The following is a 24,549-nucleotide window of genomic DNA, read 5'->3' as shown; positions in this document are numbered from 1 at the left end:
CTCAAAAGGCTCCATTCAGAGTGCAGAGTAGGCCCCAGGGTGCCAAGACAGCTGTCACCCACGGCCAGCCACGTGTGTATCCCGCCTCTAGGAGGAGAGCGGGCAGATCAGGAAGGGGCCAGGCCGTGTGCAAGGGCCGGGCCGGCCCAGGCGGCACACCAGGCCCAGCATGGTCATGGGAAGCATGCAGCCACATGGGGAGACCCACACGCCTTAGCCAGGAGTCACAATCCCCTCCCCACAGAGGGGACACCCCAGGACACTCGGAGCCACACATGGTGTCAGCCACGCTGGAGACAGCCCTCAACACAATGGGCAGAGGGACAGGAGTGTCCCAGCCATGGACCTGCGTGTCCGTGAAAGGCGCCAACCACGTGCATAGCCAGCCAGTCCCTCACGGAGTCCGTGATCTCGCGGCCTGCAGCTTGGGGTGGCAGCTCTGGGGGCGCCTGCACGCTCATGGGGCACAGAGCTCACCCATGTAGCCCGTGTGTGCCCCTCACTGGAGGCAGGCTACATCCGGGAGGAGAAAGAAGGCGCAGCCTGGAGCCACCTGTGCCCAGAGCAGGGTCTGCCAGATGCCCTGGGTCAGAGCTCTGCTCCACGGGAGCACCGGCAGCAGGCAGGTGAGCCTGAGGCCCTTCACCTGGCCCCGAATCCCTCGCTTCCCCAGCCATGGGCCACCTGGGGCACATCTCCCACAGCCTCTGTCAGCGAGCGCCAGCAGCAGCTATTTGTTGGGTTGCAAAGACGTCGAGGCTCGAGGCTCGGCAAACATCCATCTGACCCCACCCGGTGCCAGGCTTGGAGATCCCAGCTGGGGCTCCCGCTGGTGGGGATGGGTGACGGCCTCTCGGCCCCACAGATGTCTGACCCTCATGAGGCCAGCAGGACGGTCAGAGCACCTGCACCTGCCTCCTGAAGCGGCCCAGAGCCTCGGCGGGGAGGGCGGCCACCATCCAGGTACCCATCCTGACCCCAAGCCCCCGGGGGGTCTGTCTCAATGCTCACCATAGGTCAGGCATTGCTTGGGGTCTTTCTCCACATGGCCCCAATTAGTCAGACAAAAAAAAAAGACAAACATCCGTAGCACAATAACGACATCCATTCTGCAGGTCCCAGAGAGACCAAGCGGTGCGCCAGATGTCACACAGCACGGCAGTGGGGCTGCAACGGGAAGCGGCTGCAAGAGTCTGGTGTGTCCACAGTTCCACCAGTGGTCAGTGCAGGGCCAGGCGGAGCTCCACCTCTCCTGGGACTCGAGCCCATTGCCCACTCGCACCTAGCCAGGCTCTGAGGTGGGCAGCTGGCCATGTCCTGTGGCCCTCTGGTGGTGGTGTCCTGACTGGTGGTGAGAAGGTAGGGGTCTCGTGGACCCCCAGGGAAGGTGGACTCCCCCACTGACCGATTCCTCCATGGACCCACAGCCCCATCTCAGGGGATTGCCCTGTGCCAGGCACTGTGGCCATCCTCAGACACACAAAGTGGGTCCCACATCCCCAGCACTGTCTGGTGTGGGAGGCAAGGTCTCCAAGCCATGAGGAGGGGGGAAAACTGCGCAGGGTGCTTTGAGGGGCAGGCACCTGGGGGGAGGAGGCCCTGGCCATGGGTCAGGAGGGTCAGGAGGCCATGCAGGGGCGCAAGGCCACGGGTCAGGAGGGTTAGGAGGCCATGCAGGGGCGCAAGCCCAGGGATCAGACCCAGGTGGAACAGATGTCAGGGGTCACCCCGACCACGTTATGGCATAAGGAGCTGGACAGGAGGCCATCGGGCATGCAGGGAGGTGGGTGGACAGGCATGCCAGGTCCCAGAGGATGCTGCCTTCCTCAGGGACTAGCACCTGCTCCAGGCATCTCAGCTGGTCATTCTGGGGTTTGTCCCCTGGGCCCTCGTCCCCGGGGAGGCCGGGCATGGCCCTGGCAGCCACTGCACAGCCACCCCCAGGGGCCTGGCCCCAGGAGCCTGCCTGGCGAGTAGTGGGGGGAGCCCCTGCCACTCCCAGCCTCTTGTCTGCCTCCCATGCCCTCTTTGGGCTCTCTGTACTCAGAGAGTCTCCAGGCCACCCTGGGCAGGGCCCACCACCTTGGACACTGATTTGCCACATGGGCTTCACACCCAGGCCCGCTGTGGTGGCACTCTGTCCCCACGAGCTTGTCCCTCCCGAGGCTCCCAAGGGGTCTCAAGGAAGGCTAAGGTGGGGCACCGTGGTCTGTGGCCTGGGCGCCACTGAGCCAGCCTCTGGCTATTGTCCGTGGGAGCCTGTGGTGACCCCTGCTGACCCCTAGTCCCATGGAAGATGGTAACTGGGTCATACTAGGGTCCACATAAGCAGCCGGGCATCCTCTCTGAGGACAGGACCCCCACTCACGGGGCTGTGGTAAAGACAGGGTGAACTGTTTTGGGGAGGGGGCAGCTTCAAAAACCACCAAGCATTGGGATCACAGACAATGCAGTCATAGAGGTGAAGACCCCTCTTTGGGGGCTCGTCACAGCCCTCAGGTGCCTCGCCGTGACTGGTGTGGGCTGCGCAGCCCTACAGTCAGGGTGACGCTGTTGTGGGTGCTGGAGCCACATGGGCCACCCTGCCTCCTCCTACCAGCCTCAGATACTAGACTGTCGACTCATTTTGCCTTTTCTTTCCCTTTCTAGAAAATTTTATTTAATTGTGGTAAAACAGCACATTAAATTGGACGTTTTAACCATATTTAACCGTGTAGCTCGGTGGCATGTGCTGCTAGAAGAGGTGGCTACCATCCACCTCCAGAACACTCTCCATCTTGCAAGACTGAAGCTGCGTCCCCAAGGCACATCAACCCCCAGCCCCCCTGGAAACCACGACCTCCCTTCCGTGCCTGACCCTGATTCACAAAGTGGAATTGGGTAGTTTGTCCTCTGGGACCGGCCAGTCTCACCGAGGTCCGTCCACACCATGGCAAATGCGTTTCCTTCCTCCTAAAGGCTGACCAGTATCCCGTTAGATGGATGCACCATGTTTTGTGTGTTCATTCGTCCACCGATGGACACGACGGGTGTTTCTACGTTTTGGCTACTGGGGATAATACTTGTTTCACAAACAATCTCCCCCCATAAGGATTGAGGACAGACGGCTTCCAGGGAATACCCCTGAGTGGGAAATAGAAGCATTGAACGTGTACCACTCTATCTGCGGAGAATCACGCACCACACAAGCCCTCTGGGAGATGTGGGACAGGAACCTTCTGGTTTGGTGGTGGGAGCCAGCGTTGCTGAGACAAAAATACTTCACAATCATTTCAATTAAACAGCTGCTGCCCAGAGATAAGCAGGTCACACTCAGGCGCCCGGGGCGGTGATTTCTATCCTATTATTATCCACAGCGCAGATAAGGTGACCAACGGCCTCTCTCAAGGTCACACCTATCATCCCAGGGACGGAGGACCTGCCCAGGGCTTCTGGATTCTCTCTGGGGGAGGGTTGGGGGCCCGCTTGGCTCTTGCCAGGTCCTGTACCCTGGCTGGGTCCCAGCATCCTTGAGACCCAAGGAGCACCCTGAACCCAAATCCAACTCTTTCTGGATTTCTTCTATTCCACCAGAGACAAGGGGCAGAGTGTTTGTGTTTGAGCAAGTTTCTGAGTTAGAAAACCTTCTCTGGGTTTAGCACTTCATTCAAACCTGAAATACTTGGCTCACGTCTCACGAGAGATGGAGGGAAGCACTTGGAAGCCTGGCCGTGTCTATAGGGAAGGACTTTGTGTGTAAATACCGCAAGTCATTAATTTCTATTTTCTCAGGGCAATGGGTTAAAAATACATTTTAAAAATAAGCTCGCTTGCCGCTTAAGTGTATCAAGGTCGCTTGGGCCTTGCAGCTCAAACCTCCTCGTCCTTCTGCCCAAGCGGCAGCCAGGTCCTCCCAGAGGCAAACGTCACAGGCCAAATACATATCCAAGTGTGATGAGCACGGAGAAGGGTGATAAAACACGGGGTGGTTAGACCATCTGGTCACTGTCCGGTTTTCAGGGAGAAAGGACACTCACGTCAACAAAGCAGAGCTTGGAAAGATGGGCCACGTCAGCTTGGGGCCGGCGCCAGAGGCCACCGGATAATACCTTCAAAGCGGGCAAGGAAAACAGCCGCCGGCCTCCATGTCCACGCCGGCAAGTACAGGCCTTACACACGCGGCAAAATAATGACATTTCCAGGAAACCAACCCCAAGATAATTCTTCACAAGCCGAAGGCAAAAGGCTCCCGACAGGAAACACAGACAAAGGATGAGCTCAGGGCGAGGAGGTTGGCGTGGGGTCAGGATGTGCACAGCCAGGCCATGAGGCAGCCGCACCGATGCTCAGGGTGTCAAATCCATCTGTGGAACAAAGGCCCAGAGGTGTTCTGGCTGTGAGGGGAGCTTGGCCGCGGTCGCTCACACAGACACCAAATTGCCAGCAGGACCACAACAGGAGACACACGAGGCCCATGGTGGGAGAGCTTGGAATGTGGGGATACGTGCTGAGGACCAAGGAAGGCCAGGGGAGCGGACCTGTGCTGACATGCCGGCAAGTGGCCTCACGCCAGTCCTCCAAGGGCATGTGCTCCACGCCATCGCCCCAGACAGCAAACGGGGACGGAACGTCCACGCTAATGGGCGGCAGCCAATAGAGCAAGTGGACAAGGAAAAACACCAGTGCAGACAAATTAGGTCTGCAGCCCACGTGTCACAGGACGGGCCTGACAAAGCACACGCGTGTTCTCTCCAAACATGTCGATGCTCCACCGGCCACAGGCAAAGCACGATCCACACCAAAGCTGTGAACAGGACCTCATTGGGACTCCCGGCCTGAGGGTGTCGAGGTCACATGTGCTCCGGGGGCCCCGATGCAATGTGACCAGTGGTGTTAGGAGGACAGAGGGAGAGGCCTGGAGGTGCGGGAGGCCTAGAGCCTGGGCTGGGCAGTCCCCAGCCCGCGGACGCAGACACCGGAACAGACACCGGAAGCTGGAGGAACCAAGGAAAGACCCCCTGGAGCCTGCAGACGGGGCACCCGCCTTTGACTCAGGACCCGCGGCTTCCAGGAGCTCAGAGGGGACCTGCCATGGTTTGAAGCCACTCGTTCGTGGCAATTTGTTACAGGTCCCGACGGTCAGGGGACGCTATGAGTCACTTTGCCATAAGCGCTGTGAAACTGTACGCTAAATAGACCAATTCCTGGGGAAACACTACCCACCCACGTTTCCACAGCAGCCCTGAATCGTGCCCTCTCCCCCGAGGAAACCGCAACCAGTGCGCAGGGGCTCCAGCCGCATGGTGGTGACTCCCCAGACACTCGAGGGAGAAATGAATGAACCAATCAATGAACTTCCCTGGGCCCCTAAACACAAGAAGGAATATGGCCCCATGCATTTTATCAAGTCAACACTTGTCATCAAGGAACTGAGAGACGAAACCACGACGGGACGGACTCCACCCCGTGAAAATATCTAATGCGCTACTAACCGAGGGGTGAAAGTTCTACTGTCACCCCGGGGAGGTTTCCACGCAGAGATCACCTTTCTATCATTGAAGAAGGAAAGTAGGATTTGTGTATTTCTGATCAGTTGTGTCGGGACAAGTTTACTGAGACACAGCCGTGTGTCCGGGGCACCCGGGGGACCCCGTAGGTTGAGCCCTGGGCTCCCGGCTTGGGCTCAGGTCATGACCTCGGGGTTGTGAGCTCTTGGCGTCTAGGTGTGTGCTCAGTGGGGAGCCTGCGTCTCCCTCTGTCCCTCCCTCCCCGACTCACGTCCACTCCCTCTCTCTCTCTCTCTAAAATAAATAACATCTTTTAAAAAACAATGGATGTGTCCCCCACCCCACCCCAAGGATGGCAGCAGCAGGCAGCGGAGGCAGGGGCCTGGCAGCCACAGAGCCGAGCATGTGGCTGAAAACCCGGGCAGCAGGATGTCAGCTGGGAGTCCAGTGGATCAGGTCTCCTGGTCCTGGTCGCCTATACCAAGTCTTTGCTGCCCCACAGCGTGAGAAATAAGGCCTGCAGGACAAGGTGGCTCATATGCCAACACCTCCGGGGGAAAAGAAGCCTTGGACACCCATCCCCATCTCTCTCTGAGAAATAAGGTCAACAGCAAGCAAGTGCCCAGCCGACCAATTAGGGAGGACTGTGCTTGAGCTGGTCCTCAGCCCCTAGGTCTCCTGATGCCCTGAGGGGCACCAAGGGGTGCCTAAGAGTGGACGCCCTGGATAGTAGTCTCTTTCCTACTCCCCGTGTTGATGGAAGGCTCTAGAAGTAACCTTCTGAGATGCTGGAATGTGTCTTGCCCTCCATCACCCATGCGGTACCCAATGGTGCTCATGAGTATTTGCTGAACAGTGAGCTCCGCTAACCCAGATGGGGTGGGGGGGGCAGAGGAGGGAGGTGAGGGGCTGCCCACCTGGTGCTCATCTGTCTCTGCGGAGGTGAGCGTGTGTGAGCACATGTGCATGTATCCACCCAGGGCTCTGTCCTTCCTAGGGCACAGCCACATCTTCCGGACATCAGGGTGCCTTCTGAGGGGCCTCCTGCAGCCACTGCCAGGCCACCCTACAGGCCCCCCGTCTATTCCCAGGACATGGGCACAGGGTGGATGGAGGTTCACTCGGGCTCCTCAGTGCTTCACTGAAAGCTGTTCCTCTTGCCTCTGAGAGGCAGTCACTCTGTGCCTGGAGTGGACACACCCAGGTGGCACCAGGTGGGGCGGGAAGTGTCTGGAAGGTAAACACCATTGTCTGAGCAAATACAGCCACAGCTGGGCTCTGTGGCCACGTACCACGCCAGCTGCCGGGCAGGGAAGGTGGACCCCCTAGGAGCCGTCCCAGGGGTGCAGGAAGGGCACAGGAGACAGTGATTTGGGAAGGTGGCCACGGACATGCAGATGCCCAGTGGCCGCATGTTTTGTATATTTTGGCACATTAACTAAATTTTAGAAGTCTGCACAGTTCCAACTAAGCAAGTGTGAGGGGAGAGCTGGGCAGAGCACAGGGGGTGGGGAGTGTGTGCCCACCATCTCTCCCCCTAAAGGGCAGGGTCCCACAGAGCCTCCGCACCTGCCCCAGGCCACCGGGAGAGCCACCTGGCAACCATGCAGGCTCACCTGGGACCCCAGGAACTTCCCGGGCTGCCCACCTTCCCTTTCCCTGCCCCAGGTTGTCCAGGCCCCCAGGAGAGCAGGAGAAACCACAGTGCCCCCAGGGTCCCACTGGCCTGACCAGCGGCCTGGCCAGAGCCTGCAAGCTCTACACGAGGAAACCTGCGGGCACCCGGGGATCAACGACCGGGACCCTGCCATGGGGCAAAGCCCCAGCCTGATCCCTGGTGGGTGTGACACCTGCTCGCTCGGGGTCAGAACAGACCCACGGGGCCCTCCCTGCCAGACCTGAGGCAGAAAGCTGCTGGGTCAGGGGTGGGAGGTCCTGGGCTGCCCACAGTCACTGGGTCCTCAGCTTCCTGTGCTGTCACCTCGGAGCCCGCGGGCCTGGGGTGGGGTGTCCAGGGTGGGACGTCCAGGCAGGGGCAGCCCCATACGCATCCCCACTCTGCCCTGAAGCAGGAAGTTGGCAAACCCATAGCCTTGGGGTTACCTCCATGACTTTATTCCTGGGTATGGTTGAGAAAATTTGCAAAAAAACCACCTAAGACTGCACTTGTTTGGTGTACACGAGGCTGCAGTGGTGACCATCCCACTGCCCCCTCGTGGCAGCCACTGTGGGAGCTCCAGGACCCTATAGAACCTTCCAGAGGCCACAGCACTTGCTCTGGCCTGGGTCAGGGTCCCTCGCGGGCCCCCAGGCGAGTGTCCTCTGGGAAGGGCCTCAGCGACCCCAGAGGCAGCTTCACAGGCCCTGGCTGGACCTTCGCTGGACCCTGAGCAGGGCGGGCCATCTGGGGGCTGCACAGGCCCAGGGCACTGGGGTAGGGGTGGGGGTCAGGGCTCTGAGGCTGGCCTGGAACCTTCTGGAACTCCTCTGACCCCTGGACTCCTGGCAGAGTCTGAGACAAACAAGACAAGAGGACAGCAGGGTTGGGTGTGCAGACAAGGCCTCAGAAGTGACCCAAGGACAAGGCGGCCTCAGGGGAGAATGGCGGTCCTTGCCTGCCCCCTACTGCCTGCCTTGTGACATGCCTGAGGGCCACCGGGCTCTGGCTCCCCTACCCCCCCTTTCCGGAAGGAAGCCGTCCACTTCCACAGGAGCCTGCGCTGCAGAGCCAAGCGTGGGCATCACACACAGAAGGTTCTGGAAGCTCATCATCTCACAGCCTAGGAGACACAGCCCCGCCCGCCCCCGAGATCCCCTCTCTTGCTCCGTGTTGGGGGCCTTCCCTGAGCTCTCCATGCTCCCGTCCTCATGTAACCAGGTGCCGGTGCTGGGGCCGCCTCTTGCGTCCCCAAAAGCCCATTCCTGCCAACTGGTGAACAGCAGGAGAGCCTGCGCCCAGGCGGGTCTGCCCTGGCGACCCACGCAGCCCCTGGCCCAGCACTTCCCGCCGCGTGGTGGGGGGAGGCCGGGCAGCGTGACCCCCCAGGAGGGAGGAGCCCTCACCTGCCCTCTGGACCTGCCCTGGGGCCCGCGCTCCCTGGGCTGAGGCTGTTCCCACACCCCACACGCCCCCTCGGCTGTTCCAGTCAGTTTCACCAAGTGCGGCACAGCCTCCCCCTCAGGACCCACGGCACCAGCAGCCCTGAAACCAGCCCTTTGAGACCCCTGTGGTCCGAGGGCACCCATGGGGGTGGGGAGGTCGACCAGGCGACTTCAGACGATACTGAATTTTGTTTTGGCGAAGTGCGTCCCACATCCTGCCGATGCCAAGGATGGCTGGCGTCCACCTGCAGCGGGAATGTCACGGCGCCCTGTGCTGCAGGGCCGCGGGGTCTGGCCGCCCCGGGCAGGGGGACGAAGCTCCCCACGGCCTTCTGAGGTGGGTGGCCTCAGGGTCCCCGCCCCCCTGCCTCTCCCAGGGAGCGGAAGATTTTCCAGTGCTCCCCCGGAGGCTCTGCCCCCAAGGTTCCCCCAGGGAGGGAATTAGGCAAGAGCCAGGCGTGGCCGGCCTAGCGATTACGCGCATGTTTTCCTCACGGATCACAGGATCTCCTGCAAGAAAGGCGGGGTGCCCCCAGCAAGATGCTTCCCGGGCAGGTCCTGCGTGTGGAGGACCGTGTGGAGGACCTGCGGCTGCTCGCAGAATGGCCAGTCACCTCGCCTGTGACTCAGCATCCAGGGACCCTCCTCAGAACAGAATCCCCTCCCACCACGAGGAGGCCAGGGACCTCACACAGAGAGGCGGTCGGCGCAGAGAGGGAAAGGACCCAGCAGGCCCCATCTGTCTGCCTGTTTGTCCAGACAGCTCACGGGATGCGGACAAAGAGTTCCCCAAACCCCGAGAGCGAGCCCCCTGCATGTTCCTCCTGCCCCTCCTGTGATGTGCTAGGACCCTCATTCTCAGAAGTCTGGGCCTCCATGCCCCACACTGGCGGCCACAGGGCCTTTGCTCTTGAAGAAAGTGCTCCCCTGGGATTGTCACGGATATGCCCCACGGTGCATGGCTGGCAACTTTCACACCAGTCACCTTGGGGTTACTGTGTCACCTTGAGGTCACTATGTCCCTTCCACTGCACAGCCTGTCCATCTACCTCACAGAAACCTGAAAACAAACAAGCAAACAGAAATCTAAGTCCAGGAATGACCCAGAGTCTGCTCCCCAGGCAGCCTCACTGCACGGTACCAGACAATAGGACCCTGCCCACAACCTGGCAGCAATCAATCCAGATGGTCAAGACTTGGTCAGTGACTGCCCCATAGCACCCTCCACCAGTGCCCACCCTGGGTCTTCTTCACATCCTAGGTCCCATCCTGAGAATTGGCACTGCCCCAGGGCCTTTGCATTGCCACCCTTGGGCTGAACATCTGGGCAGCTTAGGGCACCTCTTCCCAGAAGTGGCCTTTGCACTCAAGGCCTCCTGCTTGCTCCAATCCATCACCTGGACTCAGTTCAGGGCAGAGAGGGAGGTGGCTCCTCACCGCAATCTGAGCCAGGCCTGCCCGCTGTCAGCTGGTTCAGGGCCTGACCTAGTGGATGGCACACATGTTTCTGAGACCAGGGAGTAGATTCAGCTGGGTCAGCCCCATAGCCCCAAAGCCGCACACCTTCACTTGGGTTGGGTGACTATCACTGCACTGGGGTGGAGAAAACCTGTGCGGAATGGCACTCCCGGGAAAAGCCCCAGCCCTGGGATCCCTGGGTGGCGCAGCGGTTTGGCGCCTGCCTTTGGCCCAGGGCGCGATCCTGGAGACCCAGGATCGAATCCCACGTCGGGCTCCCGGTGCATGGAGCCTGCTTCTCCCTCTGCCTGTGTCTCTGCCTCTCTCTCTCTCATTCTATGTGACTATCATAAATAAATAAAAAAAATTAAAAAAAAAAAAGAAAAGAAAAGCCCCAGCCCTATCCTCCACGCGATGCCTGACACCTGACACGGAGACCCGTGCCCGCCAACTCCAGGGTGAGGGGCGCCAGCTGGGGCCTCAGCACCCCCAAGGCCCTGCCACTGTGCTCTCGCCACGCAGGCCCGCCCGGAAGCCTCAGACCACGTGCCACATGACCCCTGGCCACTGATCACCGGCAGTGGCTGCTCCCGGACCCACCCCTCCTGGCCTGGGGGGCCAATCCAGGGGCCACCCTCTGCAAAGTAGACCGAAGCCCCTTGTGCCTATGCACGCAGCACGGACCAGGATGTGCCCCCAGAACCAGGGGAGTTCACACCCTGACGGGTTGCTCTTCGCCCTCTGCCAACCCGTAGGACTCTCCCACCGGTGGCCCCACAGGAAGAGAAGCCCTCACATGGCAGCAACTACCCTTTGTCTTCAGGGAGAGATGCAAAGCCTGCCCTTCCTGCCTGAAACCACCGCACCTCCTCCATGAATCATGAATCGGTTTCGTTCTCGGGGGCTCGCCCCTGAACCCGTGCTGTGTGCACAGAGGCACGCAAGGCCAGGAGGCCTGCAGCAGGGCCCCTCCCGCGGTGCCGGCACCCAAATCCGTTACTGCTGCAGGCTCCCCACCCTGACGTCACAACCAGGAACCTCAGCCAGCAGGGATGTGACAGTCACAGCCCGGCTTCCAAGGAAAGTATGTTACCAAATGTGAGCAAAGTTCAGATGACTGGGTGATAAAGCTGCCGGGCGGCGGGCAGCAGCCCGGGGAGGCCGGGGAGCAGAGGGGACTCTGCTTCTGTAAAGCCAGTCACTGATTTACAAATAGGCTTCCCCAGGGAAGCCTGGGCGCTGGTCGAGGCCCATGGACGGCTGGCAGGTGCGCATGAGGAGCAGCCCTCCCCACCCTCATTGGCTCTGCGAGGGAAGCCGGCAGTGGGAGTCCTGCAGGGTCTGCACGGGAGGGGCTCCCATCAAGCCCAGTGGTCGGGGGGCCCACTGCAGGGCTGCTGGCCTGGCTGGGGCACTGCAGGCTGCAGGGGTGGCACCTGCTCCAGGTGCTCCCAGGTGCCTCCAGTGCCCCTCAGCCCTCGTGGCTGTCCACTCGCTCCAGGACACGGCTGCCACCTCCCTGCTGCGGCCCCGCCTCCCCTGCCAGGGATTGCTGGACCAGGCCTGGTGAAGCCCTAGAGAAGGTGCCTCCATGGCGCCGGCTCTCCGGAGACCTTGCTGGGCTCCCGGGCTGCAGGGTGGGTGCTCCAGGACAGGCTGGGGGCTGCTTCCCTCGGTCCCTGCTCCAGCTCTGGCAATGCAGACAGTGGGGCTGAGCCCAGCACCCAGAGCACCTGCAGGGGCCCTTGGATGCCAGCTACAGTGATGCCCCCTGACTGGGCATGCCTGTTTCTTCTGCACCTTCCTCCCAAGCCCAGGGAACATTCCAAACAGAAGCAGCTCCCAGGTAAGCCCAGCCAGCCTGTCTGGTACCCTTGAGGTCCTGGACCAGCCCCCAGAGCCTCAGACCATGAAGCCTGCCCTCAGAGCCCTGGAGCCCCACATCTGACAGCCAGGTGTCGCAGGGCCGCACTCCCTCTGCAGGGGCCCTCCAGCACCCCCCCCCCCCCCGCCCCCGTGACCTGGCGCTCCAACCTCTCTCCTCCTCCTCACACAGTCTCTCTCCTGTGTTTTCATAAGGACATTGGTTATCGGACTAAGGATCACTGGATAACCCAGGGTGGCCTCTTCACTTCCACATCCTTCATGTAATCATGTTTGCGAGGACCCTTCTTCCAAATCAGGTCCCATTTCCAGGGGCCAGGAGTTAGGAGTTAGGATGTGGACGTATCTCCTGGGGGCCACCACTCAGTCCCCCACTAGCCTCAAAACTAATGCAGTACTTGGTTCCCAGGGAGGAAGCCAAGGAGGGTCCTCCTGCCCTTGGTGGACCATCTTAGACGGTGGACAGGCTGGCAAACCCCCCCATTTGCCATCCACTTGCCACTAACTCACCTGAAACGGATAACTTTCTACCATATCCTGTCGGACTTGGTCATAAAATACATGTCCTCAAGGGAGCAGCTCCCAGGCAGGAGATCCACTGTGCCTTGTCCCTGGTGGGCCCCCACCCACTACCTGGCCCTTCGAAGGGGGGCAGCTGAGGTCCTGAGTTTAGAAGGGCTCAGGCCACAGCAGATACATTCTGGAACCCCCAATGGTCCAGCAAGCCAGGCTCCGTCCCTTCCCTGCGGGGCCAGTCCTGCCTCACACACTCACCGTCCACAGGTGGTGGTGGTGGTGGTGGTGATGGTGGGGTGTCCTCCTGAGCCTCTGTAGGAGGGGAGCCAGGCTGGTGACAGTCCATCCCAGGGACTGGGACCCATGTTCCCGCACAGGGAGCAGGGGCTGAGGCAGCTCCTGGGGAGGCAGGAAGGCCATCTCGTTCTCAGGAGCTCCAGCTCCCAGCTGAGTGTGGGAGACAGTGGGGCCTGCCCACCCAGGAGAATGGCTCCCTAGGGGGTGGGCGTGGAGGAAGGGGTGCTCAGCAAACCCCAGCGCTCCTCGGCAGGTAGCCACTCAGCCCTCTACCCACAGCAGACAGCTGGCCTCCCTGACCCCTTGGGCACACTTCCCGTAGCCCTGCCCCCTCCCCACAGCAGGCTTGCTTGCCTTTGGGCCGGTGCCGTCTATGTGGGTTCTGGGAGCTCCCTTCCTGCCTGTCCCAGGGCACACCTCGTTCTGACCCTCTGGAACACCCGGGCGGGCTCTGAAGTGTCCAGAGCGATTCCTTCATGTCCCTAGAGCACAGTTCCTGATGCGTATGACTCAGGCCACTGGTCCCAGGATGCGCTCTGCTGAGAAGACCTCTGGCCACAGGTGCCAGACATGCTAGCGCACACCGGAGTGTGCCCGCTTGCACCTCTCTCCCAGAACGTCCCTGAGTCTCACCCATCAAAGCCATGGGACAGGCTTAATGCCAGCTGAGCAGTGTCAGGGCCAGGCGGCTCCAGAGTGGGCTGGCCAAGGGGCTCACTGGTTCTCTGCATCAGTCGGCATCCCCAAAGGAGCCGCCCCCAGAAGACCTGGGAAAACGCAGCTGTCCATTGGGGCCTGGCTGTGTGGACTCGAGGCCCACATCTATGGTGGACTGGCAAGCTGCCAGGGGTTACTTGGTGCCGGCCAGATTCATAAGTGGGTCAGAACCTTGCAGAGAGCTGTGTGGGTGGAAGCACGTTCATACTTCCTGTGGCCAGCATTGAGGGGCCTTGTCCACCTAGTGATGGCTACAGAGGGACGCCCAGACCCACAGCTGTTCTGAGGAGGCAGTCCCTAAGTTTGGCCAGTTTCTCCCAGGTGGTGGCATGGGGGGTGGTCCCTGGGGTCTCTGAGGGGTGATCCTGACCCCAATCTGCATCCCTAGGCCCCTCTGTGTCTGGTCTACCTCAGGTCATGAACACCTGTAGGCTTGGTGGGCATAGGTACATGGGACGGAGGTGGGCGGCAGGCACCCCCTGCTCCCTTGGGGCCCCTCCCAGCAACCCCCCCCAGGGAGGCCTCCTCCTGTAAGCAGGGGAGGGGGTTCACCAGTGTGCCTGACAACACCAGCGTGGCTGGCCCACCACACTCAACCCTCTGTGGTCCAGGGGGACAAGAGCGCATGAGTCTCCAGGCAACAAGAGGCAGTGAGGAGGAGTCTGGGGCCCTGGGGAGGGCTCAGGTGGCCAGCGGGGGAGAGGCAGGGGAGCCAGATGCAGGTGGCTGCAGAAGAGGGAGCCCCAGGCTGGGGAGGGCACAGGTCCCTGGGCTGGCTCTGATGGGCTCAGTGACCTCATGGTGGACCACAGTGGGGGGTGCATCGGCTCTGAGGGGGCTGAGCTGACACAGACACCCCTGGGGAGGTGGCCATGGCTACAAGAGCTGAACCGCTCATCTCAGCATCGACGGGTGGGGACACAGATAACACGCATGTGTGACCTCCGTTCTGGGGACTGTTTGTCCTGAGGACTCTGCCTACAGGGTGTGTCCCATGTGCATCTGGTAAAGACCACCTCCAAGTGTGGCTGCGTTCTGACACGCTGGGGTCAGGACCCCAGGGATGGGTTTTGTGGGGACTCTGCCCTCAGCCCTCTGGGCCGCCCCCCTACCCACACCCCTGCTCATCATCTGTCACAGGAGCACAAGCTCCTGGAGCTGCGGGGTTTGGCACGGGTTCACCTCCACCGTGTCCTCAGCACTGGGCCTGCACGTGTACTTCAGTAGCCACTAAGCAAGCACGTGTGGTTTTTGAGTCTAAATTCAAATTAGTTAAAAACTCAAAAAATTTAAATCTAGACCTTAGTGTCACCAGCCACATTGCCCATGCCCCACAGCCAGCTGGGGCTGGGGCTGCCGTGGGGGACACGTGGGTGTGGGGATGGCATGGGTGCATGTGGGTGTGCAGGTTGGGGTGGAGGAGACAGCGTGGGTGTGCGGGGTAGGGGGAGACAGCGCGGTTGTACAGACGGCTCAGGCCCCGAGCACACGGTGCAGGGATGAGTGCATGGGGCTCCAGCAGCGCACAATGATGGGAAAGCAGGTTTATGTTGTCTATGTCACTGTCACCATTACTTCGAGGCCATCAGAGGCTACTCGAGTCCTGCTGGGAGCACACAGGAGCCACGGACCACGTCACCCCGGAGAAGGCCATCCCTGTGCTCCAGGAGGTGCTGCCCAGCCCTGTCATCCCCAAGCTGCACCTGGCCCTGCTGGCCCCCCAGGACCAGCCCGATCACCCCAGGCAGGGGCGGCCCCAACGGGTCAGAGGACTGCACAGCCACAAGTGTGACGTGCATGCCCCAGGGTGGGGTCTGGAGCACTTCCAGACACAACTTCTGGAAGACAGAGACTTCCACAGCCCAGGAAGGTGAGCCTTTGGAGTTAACATTCCACGGCATTCCTCTCAAACGAACACAGGGAAAACCCTGAGTTAAGTAGCATATGTCAACTCCGTCTATTTTCTCTGGGCTTCTCCCCAACGCCCAAGTCTGCTCTGAACCTGCCTCCTGAGCTCAGGTAGTGTGGCCAGACCCTGCACACCACCGTCCTCACAGGGGGCATCTGAAAGAACCCGCCAGCCCCCACAGAGGGCAGTGCAGGGGTGCGGGCCGCGGGAGAGGAAGACACCTGGTCCCACAGACCCCACGGCCCCACGGCCCCCATGCTGGCCCCTGGGGGGCATCTGTAGCCACCCAGCCTCTTTGAGTGAAGCCCACTAATGTCACCCACTCATGCCCAACTTTGAGTGGCCTCACAGCCAGACCCTCCTCGGCATGGCCTGCGTCGGGTCTGAGCATCGTGGTCCCAGGAATTGAACCACAGAGAGAGGAGCATCCAGCCCCGACTGTGGGGGGCTGGGGGCCAGGTAGACTGCCCGTGGGCACCTGCAGAATGTCCAGGGAGCAGACACCACAGCCCCACACCGTTCATGAAGTGCACACACTCACCATCCAGCGTGTGCACAGGTCACAGGGCCGGGACGGACGTTTGCAAATAACTAACGATGAGAACATGTGGCAAGTTGCTGCAATGGTCTTTCAGAAGTGACCATCTGAGTAAACAGGAAAAACAGGCCCTGGGTTCCCACCTCCCACCTGCAGCCCTTCCCTCCACTCTGTAGCAACACTGCAGCCACCCGCAGGCAGTGTCTCCTCTCTCAGCCTCTATAGGTAACAGACTCTCTGGAGCTCGTGATTGTTTGTAACACTGAAGTATTTGTTCAGCCACTTGAAACGTACTCGTGAGACTAGTAGTGTCAGCAACAAGGTTAGGGACGCCGGCGCCACAGCAGAGGAAGCGTGGCTCCGCTGCAGGAGTGCAGCTCAAGCACAGACCTGGCACACCGTGGGCGAGCCCCCATCCCAGGCGGCCCACTCGCGGCCTCTATGGAGGCTGCAGGTCTCAGCCCGCAGCGTGCGGGCAGCTCCCCTCTGAGGGTTCCTGGTGCAGGAGGCTGGTCCGCCAGCCCAGAGGCCGGAGAGGCCTGAACACAGGCTTCTGCTTCTCCATAGGAAAAGCCCCAAAGGGGTGGCTGGCAGCACAGTTTGTGGAGAAAATCTAAAACACCCACAAGGACTGGTAAATAAACACCCAGCCTTGCTGTGGACTCACCGAAAACGACAAGTCTTACAGCCTCAAGCTTCACATTCTGTTGGTTTCATAATCCCTTCCTTTAAAAATCAGAGCCAAAGAATACAAAGAATAAAGGCCTTTTTACTCAGAAAACGCACTTCCAATACATTACGAGATAAAGTTTGGAAGAGCACGTACACACACGCGTCCACGTCTGTGACAGCCGGGAAAAGGCTTTTTCACAGTGACTGTTTCTGAGCACTTTCTCTTCCCATTATTGTGATCATTATTGTGTCAACTTGCCTGGGTCACGGTGCCCAGATACTAGGTCAAACATTATTCTGGGTGTTTCTGTGAAGACATTTTTTAGATGAGATTCATTCAAAGTATTGAGGGGGGCACTTGATGGGATGAGCACTGGGTGTTATTCTATCTGTTGGCAAATTGAACACCAATAAAAAATAAATTTACAAAAAAATAAACAGAAAAAAAAAAACTAAAGTGGTGAGCTTGAGCCTTTCCTATACATGTGGGCCTCGCCCAATCAGTCGAAGGCCTGGTTAGAACAGACGCTGACCTCCCCAGGCAGGAAGGAGTGCCACCAGCAGGCATCCCGTGGATGCTACAGCCCTTCCCTGGTCTCCTGCCCACTGGCCCACCCTGCAGATCTTGGACTCACTAAGCCACAGTGGCATGGACTAATCCAGTTTCTCTCTGCACACATCCTGTGGGCTCTGCTTCCCTGGGGTCCCAACTAGAACACTCACCACATCTCCTCAGGGGAGCATCACGGCTCCATCAGAGGGAAACTCACCCCCTCAGCCCACTGGGGGTGGCACTAGGCCTGGGCTGCTGTACAAGGAAGGCTCAGCTCCCAGGGCCCAGGGGGAGAGAGGGTGAGCAGGGGTGGAGGTGAGCAGGGAGACAGAGGATCCCAGGCAGTCTGTGCACCCAGCAGGGAGCCGGACATGGGGCTCCATCCCATGATCCCAAGATTACAACCTGAGTTGAAACCAGGAGTCGGACGCTGGACCAGTGGAGCTGCTAGGCACCCCTGCCTGACCCTTGATGACATCACGCAGAAGCCGGCTCCACGGAGGGGCAAACCTGTCCCTCTGCAGGTGGGAGAGACACGCACACCCTTGCTGTGCTGAGACGCAGCAGGACAGCTCAGCGGGTGTCAGGGGCTGCACCAGTCTCACCCCCTGTGCGGGGCTCCATCCCTCCAGGCGCAGGAAGCTGGGTCCCCAATCCACTGTGTGTTGCCTCCAGAAGGAGGATGTGTGGCAGCAGCATGTCCCCATGTCTGGGGACAGGCCAGCACACCAAGCAAAGGGCAGCCCCAGCAGCCGCTGATGAGGGAGGACCCGTCGGCCAGAGCAGCCACCCCAGTGCCCCACATCTGCTCTTCCTTCAGCCTGGAGACCTCAGCCTCCTGCTCTGGGGTCCCCAGGAGAGGGCAGCAAGGGACGAGGGTGAGGGGCCGCGGGCCCAGTGGCCAGGACATGCTGTTCCCAGGTGTCCAGGATGGAGGGGCCTTCCTGGCAAGGCTCTGGAACCCAGGACCCTTCCTGGCCCCTGGAGGAGCAGTCTCAGGGGATGCAGAGCGAGGAGGGGTGGGTCAGGCCCGCAGCCCCTCTCCTGCCCCAGGACCAGCCCGGAAGGGCCACACAGGGTGCTGCTTGAAACAGGAAGGTTCCTGAACAAAAATATCTCCTCCAAAAGGCCTGAGCTCACACCTTGCAGAGAGTAATTTAGATGAGAAGGACCCCTGCGAGAGGCCGCGCTGTGAGAGTGGATTTAATCAGAGCGGCCTCTTCCTCCCCCGGAAGAGCAGCAGCAGCTCCCTGAAGGAGCCGTGGGGGAAGGGACAGTCCCTCTCACCTCCTCTGCTGTGTGCTCCTCTGGTGGCGGTAAAATATATCTGACATAAAACTTACAACTTCCAGCCGTTTCAGTGCCATACACAGCACTCAGCACACGCACACCCCCTCCAGAACTTCTGTTCTCTCTCCACGCCCTGGTGCCCATGATCCTCCCCTCCATCCCTGTGGATGGGACCCCTCTAGGGACTTCTGGTGAGGGGCTCATGTGTCCCTCGTGACGGCCTCTCTCACTGAGCACAGGGTCCTCAAGGTCTGTCCCTGCCGCAGCAGGTGTCTGGACAGCCCTCCCACAAACGGACGGACCACGTCTTCCTGATCCATTTTCCTGTCCACCACCTCTGCACACTACAGCCCTTGCTCGCGGGGACAGAGCCCGTGTGGGAGGAGGTGAGGGCCAGCAGCTAGGGGCCCCCGGGCAGGCATGGGCAGTCCTGGCAGGACGGGGGCTCCCCCAGGTCCTGGGATCACCCATAGAGCCCGCATGGGTTAGGGGCTCCCCTGGGTCTTGGGCCTGTTCGCGCAGCCCCCTATGGCTTATGGATGGGGCTCCCCTGGGTCCTGGGCCCATCTGCACAGCCCCCCATGGGTTAGGGGCTCCCCCGAGTCCTGGGCCTGTCCGCACAGCCCCTGTGGCTTAGGGATGGGGCTCCCCCGGGTCCTGAGCCTGCCTGCCCACACAGTCCCCGTGGCTTGGGGACAGGGTTCCCCCAGGTCCTGGCCCCACCTGCATAGCCCCCCGTGAGTGAGGGGCTCCTCTGGGTCCTGGGCCTGTCTGCGCAGTCCCCCCGTGGCTTAGGGACGGGGCTCCCCTGGGTCCTGGGCCCGCCTGTGCAGCCCCCTCGTGGCCTAGGGACGGCAGCGTGGTCAATTGAACACACACTTAGGTGCAATTTTGATGTTTAATGGGAGTTGGCGCCTCCAAACCCAAGACACCCCATGGAAAAGAAGCTAACCAGAGCGTTAAGTATCGAGGAGAGAAGTGAGGGACGCGCCCTCGGGCGTTGTCAGCTGAGCAAGAAACCACCCAGGGGAGCGTTCCTGGCAGTGGCAAAGCCCGTGAGCTGCCCGTGAGAACTGGAGGCGGCTTGCAGACCAGCGTGAGGGCTGTGCTCCATGAAATATTTAGTAAAAAGAAAACAGAGTCTGCCCAGTGGGGTGGCAGGTGCTGTGACACCAGAGCTGGGCAGCCCACAGCCGGGACTCCAGCTCAGCCTTCCTTCCTGGGGCACCCAGGGCCACACTGAGCCTCCTTCCTGACCGGAAGGCGCCAAAGTGGGCCCGGGAAATGGGACTTTCCCTGCAGCAGAAACCCCTGAGCCACCTGTGAAGTCGCACAAAGTGCAGATGCACCGGCCGCACGGTGGGGGCAGGGTGACCCTGGGAGCCCATATCCCAGGCAGAGCAGGGGCGGTGGCCAGCGCCTCACTCCCGGTGCCCGCCCGGCAGAGGCTGGGCCAGTGGCATGCCCAAGGTCATCCCGGGTCCCCGCTAGTGACAGAGGCACCCCCTCTGGTCCTTGTCCCTGTAAGGGCAAGGCCCCTCCAAACACACCATCCCCTCTGGCCAGAGCAGGTTCTGAGGCTCGATGGTCAACCCTCCCCTCCTCCTTGAGCGTGAAGGGCCAAGCACTCACACGCACTCACATGAAGACACACGTACACACACACTTGCGTGTTTCGAACAGCAGGCCCACACTACCAACCCTCCAGGTGTCGTCCGAGGGTCTGTGGGACTCTGACACCCCAACCACATCAACTTCAGAGAAACAGAAAGTGAACCTTGCGTTAGAGACGCTGGGACCGGACCTGAGCCCCAGCGCAAGGTGGAAGCCGGGAGCCGCGTGGGGGCAAATGCTGGGGTGAAGGTCCACCTGACTCCACCCTGGGTGGCCCTGGCCTCCTGGGCACGGGCTCAGAGCACCCATGGAGGTGTGCTGCGGCAGGAGGACCTGTCCGGAGACTCAGGTCAGGCCCCTGTGGAGGCCCCCAGGCCCACAGACCAGCCCAGACCACACACAGGGAGGTAGCTGTGGGGGTGCAGCCTCTGGGAAGCCCAGCTGACATCCGAGGTGCGTGGCCCTGCACTGGAGGGGCGGCGGGTGGCTGTGGCCTCCCCAACCTCACTGTCCTTAGGGCAGCCTGCCTTCAGCCTGATGCTGCCTCTGTCCCTGTCCTCTGGCTGCAGGCAGGTGAGGTGGGTCCTCCAGGGTCTTGGTTCTGGATCTGAGGCCCCTCTGTGATCCACACAGGAACCACTCCAGGAGCCAGTACCGGTGTTTTACCTGGAAGTGGGAGATAGCCATGGTTCAGCCACCTCACCTTCCAGAACCTCCCAGACTGGCTGTGGAATGGCAGCCCCATCGCAGCCCAGCTGCACCCTCTCGGGCTCCTCTCCCCTCCTGCCCAGGGCATGCAGACCAGTCGGGGCAGGCAGGCAGCTGGGGGTGAAGAAGCCCCCAGCATGGTCTGGCAGGAGACCCTGCCTCCCTCGACCAGGCTAACGGGACAGGGCACAGAGGCACTGTAAGACCCCTGTGCACCAGGGAAGCACTGGATGAGCCAGGGACACGGGGGTGGCGGGGGCACCAGGAGCAGGGGCACCCCACTTGCCATGCTCGCTACACACAAACCCACAGCAAGCCAACCCGCCGGAGGGGAGCTGGTCTAAGGGCAAAGTCAGACGCTCAGCCCGGCAGATTTCTGCTGCGGTTCCTGATGTGGCACAAGGAGCCGTGGTGGCAGCAGGAGCGTCCTCCAGCGTTGGAAAGTCCCCCTCATTCACACGGTGGGAGGGCAACGCAAGATGAGGGCAAAGGCGTGCTGCAAAACCTGAGTTGCTTTTTAAACTTAGTGCGCATTGTCTTATCAGCAGCGTCAAATAATCGGTCTTTTGTTCTCCTGCAGTGGGCACAGCACACAATCATTTGATTGATCGCTGCTGGAACCAGCCCCTGTAACTGCCGCCCTGCTGGAGCCTGACTGTGTATCAGCCTGGGGCAAGAGCACAGCCGAAAGGCCAGGGGCCTGAGGGCTGGGGGATGGCTGGGCCCCTGAGGTCAGAGGGGAGGTCTGACCCCCCCCCCCCCCCGCCCCCGCCAGAGGAAGTGGAGGTGGCAGGGGAGAGTGCTAGGGGCAGGAGGGTGGCCCCCATCTACCACCTGGAGGGCTCAGGGGCAATGCTTGTGTCCCAGCTCAACGTGAAGATGAAAATGTCAGTAGGTCCGAGGAGGACAGTGGGACAGCCTGGGACCTGAGCATGTCTCAGGGCACCAGACCTTCCCCCAGGGGCATCAGCATGCTGGGCAACTGAGACAAGTGGGCAGAGGGGGCCAGAAGGGGGACGAGGTTCCAGGAGGACCCGGAGGGTCAGTCCCAGGGAGCTGGAACCTGGGCCCTGCTGCGCAGAACCGCTCTACCCAGAGTGTGCCCGCGGAGAGTCCGTGTTTCTGCCAAGAGGTAAGGCTGCAGCCCCCTCCCCCTGGGGAAGACTGTGTCAGGATCAGCAAGCCCGGGCTGGGGGCTCAGGGACCCCCCCACTGGGGCAGCCAGGAGAGGAGCCCCTCACTCACCACTGCCCCTGCCAGAGTCTCACCCATGCTCTCTCAAAGTCTCTACTGACCCCTTTTGTCAGAGTGATTTCCCTCAAAGCAGAGCGGCCACCGGCGGTCCAGAAATAATTACTTGTTCTGACTCTGCTAATCGATGAGCATGAGCAGCAGAACCACTGCTCACAGAGAAAAACAAGAGTAGGGTCTCCTGGGGAGCAGGCGGATGGGGAGGGAGCAGGACCTGAGAACAGCTGCCACCAGAGTGACAAGTGTCACGGCCACACCTGGCCACACTTGGCCACACCTGCCCACGGCTCAGAGCAGAACTGGTGGAGACACGCACCCTAGTGCCCACCATGTGTCTGAGTGTCTGGACCAATGTTGTCCTTGATAGAGGGCATGTTCCACGTGTGTGAGTGCACACACATATGCATACACCCACATGCATACACACGCATACGTGCATGCCTACCTACACACACACACACACACACACACACACACACACACACACACCTAGCACCACAGGATGCCTGTTGCTGGAGGGAGGCAGAGCTCAGAGTTCATTGTAATGTTAAAGAATTTCCCAAGTAAGTCAACAAAGGCCTTGTTCGAAAGAATCTAGAATCCCTGGCACTTTCAACTCCGTTCAGAGCTGGTCCTCACTTCGTGTCCTGTCCCCCCTCTGCCCTGGGCCCCCATCTACCACAGGGGCCAGATGGAGGCCCTTCTGTCCAGGGAGCCACCTCCCCTCTTTGACCTGCAGGAAACGACTGGGCTCCTGAGAAGCTGCGGATTGTTCAGATGTCAGCCCAGAGGTGGACGCTCTATCTCCCAAATGGGGCCACCTTCACACAGACCAAGGGGCCAACTGCCCCCAGGACCGGCCTGAGCCTGGAGGGCAATGACCTCTCAGAATCCAGTCAAACCAGGAGCTGCTGGAAACCCGGCTTTGCCTGTCCTCCCATGTCCACCCTCCCCCACCCAGGGCGGTGGGGCGGGGACCTGAGACCTGAGATCTGAGCCTCAAGCCACTGTCCATACCCCGCCCCCCAGCACAGGAGGCTGCAATCACAGAGGTGCCCACCAGCACTTCTCAGGGCCTGCATATCACCATTCTCAAAACCGAAGCACAGTCACTAGTAGAAGTTTGACGATTAAGAGCTGAAGGTGGAAGGTCCACAGTGGACATAAACCAGGTGACTGGCCAGAGGGCTGGACAGGTACAACAGCACAGCTCTGATGGGCTCAAGATCCTGGCTGTCCTCACTGGACAGGATGAGCCCCAGCACCTCCGTGGTGGTCTCCAAGTACCAATCACCCCCCAGGATGAGCCCCAGCATCTCCCTGGTGGTCTCCAAGGACCCACCACACCCCTAGGACGAGCCCCAGCATCTCCCTGGTGGTCTCCAAGGACCCACCGTACCCCTAGGACGAGCCCCAGCATCTCCCTGGTGGTCTCCAAGGACCCACCGTACCCCTAGGACGAGCCCCAGCATCTCCCTGGTGGTCTCCAAGGACCCACCGCACCCCTAGGACGCGCCCCGGCATCTCCCTGGTGGTCCCCAAGCACCCACCGCTCCCCCGCCCCCTGGAATGTGACGTGGACAGGCCGGCCCGGGCTCCAGGGGCAAGGAGGTCAGAGGGTTCCCAGGAGCTTTCACAATGGCGCAGGGAGTCGCATCCCCCTCCAGGGCGCAGGACAGGGCCGAGGGGGCGTCGAGGCGAGGCCAGGGTCCCCAGAGGAGCCGGCAGCGCGCGCGCCACACCAGCTCCACCCCGGCTGCCGGCTGCGGGCTGAGGACGCACCACCGCAGGGGTCCCCAGGGCCGCCCGGGCGCCCCCCCCGCCCCCGCCCCCGCCGCCCCGCGCCCCCGCCAGCTCCTCCGCCCCGACGGCGTGGCCGCGCGCCCTGGACGGGGTCCCGCGGGCCCGCACCTACCGTAGCGGCTCGGCTCGCGGCAGTAGCGCAGGATGGGCAGCGCGTCCACTCTCGGCGCCTCGGGGGCGGCGGGGTCGGGCTCCGCGGCCCGGAGGGGGCTGGGGCGCTGGCTGCCGCCGCCCTCGGGCCTGGGCCCCGCGCCCCCAGCCCTGCCCGCCGCGGGAATCACCACGAAGCGCTGGGACATGGTGGCCCGAGCGCCAGCCCCAGCCTCCGGGCCCCCGGCGCCGCCAAAGCTGCGGGGCTCGAGCCCGGTCGGTGCGGCCGCGGGCGGGGCCCAGGTCTGCGCGGGGAGGGCGGGGGCGGGGCGGGCCGGGGCGGGGCGGGGCGGCGCCCGGGGAAGAGCCCGCCCCAGGGACCCGGCGCCGTCCAGGACCCGGGCGGGAACAGGGAGCGGGGTAGGGGAGTGGGGAGCGGGGTAGGGGAGCGAGCGGGTGCGGGGTAGGGGAGCGGGGAGTGATGTAGGGGTGCGGGAGCGGGGTAGGGAAGCGGGGTAGGGGAGCGGGGTAGGGGAGCGGGGTAAGGGAGCGGGGTTCAGGGAGAGGGGTAGGGGTGCGGGGAGCGGGGTGTGGGGTAGGGGAGCAGGTTGGGGGGCTAGCACCGCAAGGAGTGCACCTGGGGAGGTGGTCACCTGGGACC

At 61.5% G+C, this 24,549-nt stretch overlaps 1 protein-coding gene across 1 annotated transcript in view; it reads right to left on the bottom strand.

The window, feature by feature from the left end:
- The window catches only part of SLC12A7 (solute carrier family 12 member 7), a 65,895-nt gene extending 41,783 nt beyond the window's left edge, over positions 1–24,112 (bottom strand). Inside the window, exon 1 of the mRNA XM_055308117.1 lies at positions 23,911–24,112. Coding sequence (XP_055164092.1) covers positions 23,911–24,097 — 187 coding nt within the window. The 5' untranslated portion in view covers positions 24,098–24,112. The remainder of the gene's footprint in view (positions 1–23,910) is intronic.
- Positions 24,113–24,549: the final 437 nt, after the last annotated feature.

This window comes from Nyctereutes procyonoides, unplaced genomic scaffold (genome assembly GCF_905146905.1).
Source record: "Nyctereutes procyonoides isolate TBG_1078 unplaced genomic scaffold, NYPRO_anot_genome, whole genome shotgun sequence".
Classification (NCBI taxonomy): domain Eukaryota; kingdom Metazoa; phylum Chordata; class Mammalia; order Carnivora; family Canidae; genus Nyctereutes; species Nyctereutes procyonoides.
This window is presented reverse-complemented; position numbering and strand designations above follow the sequence as displayed.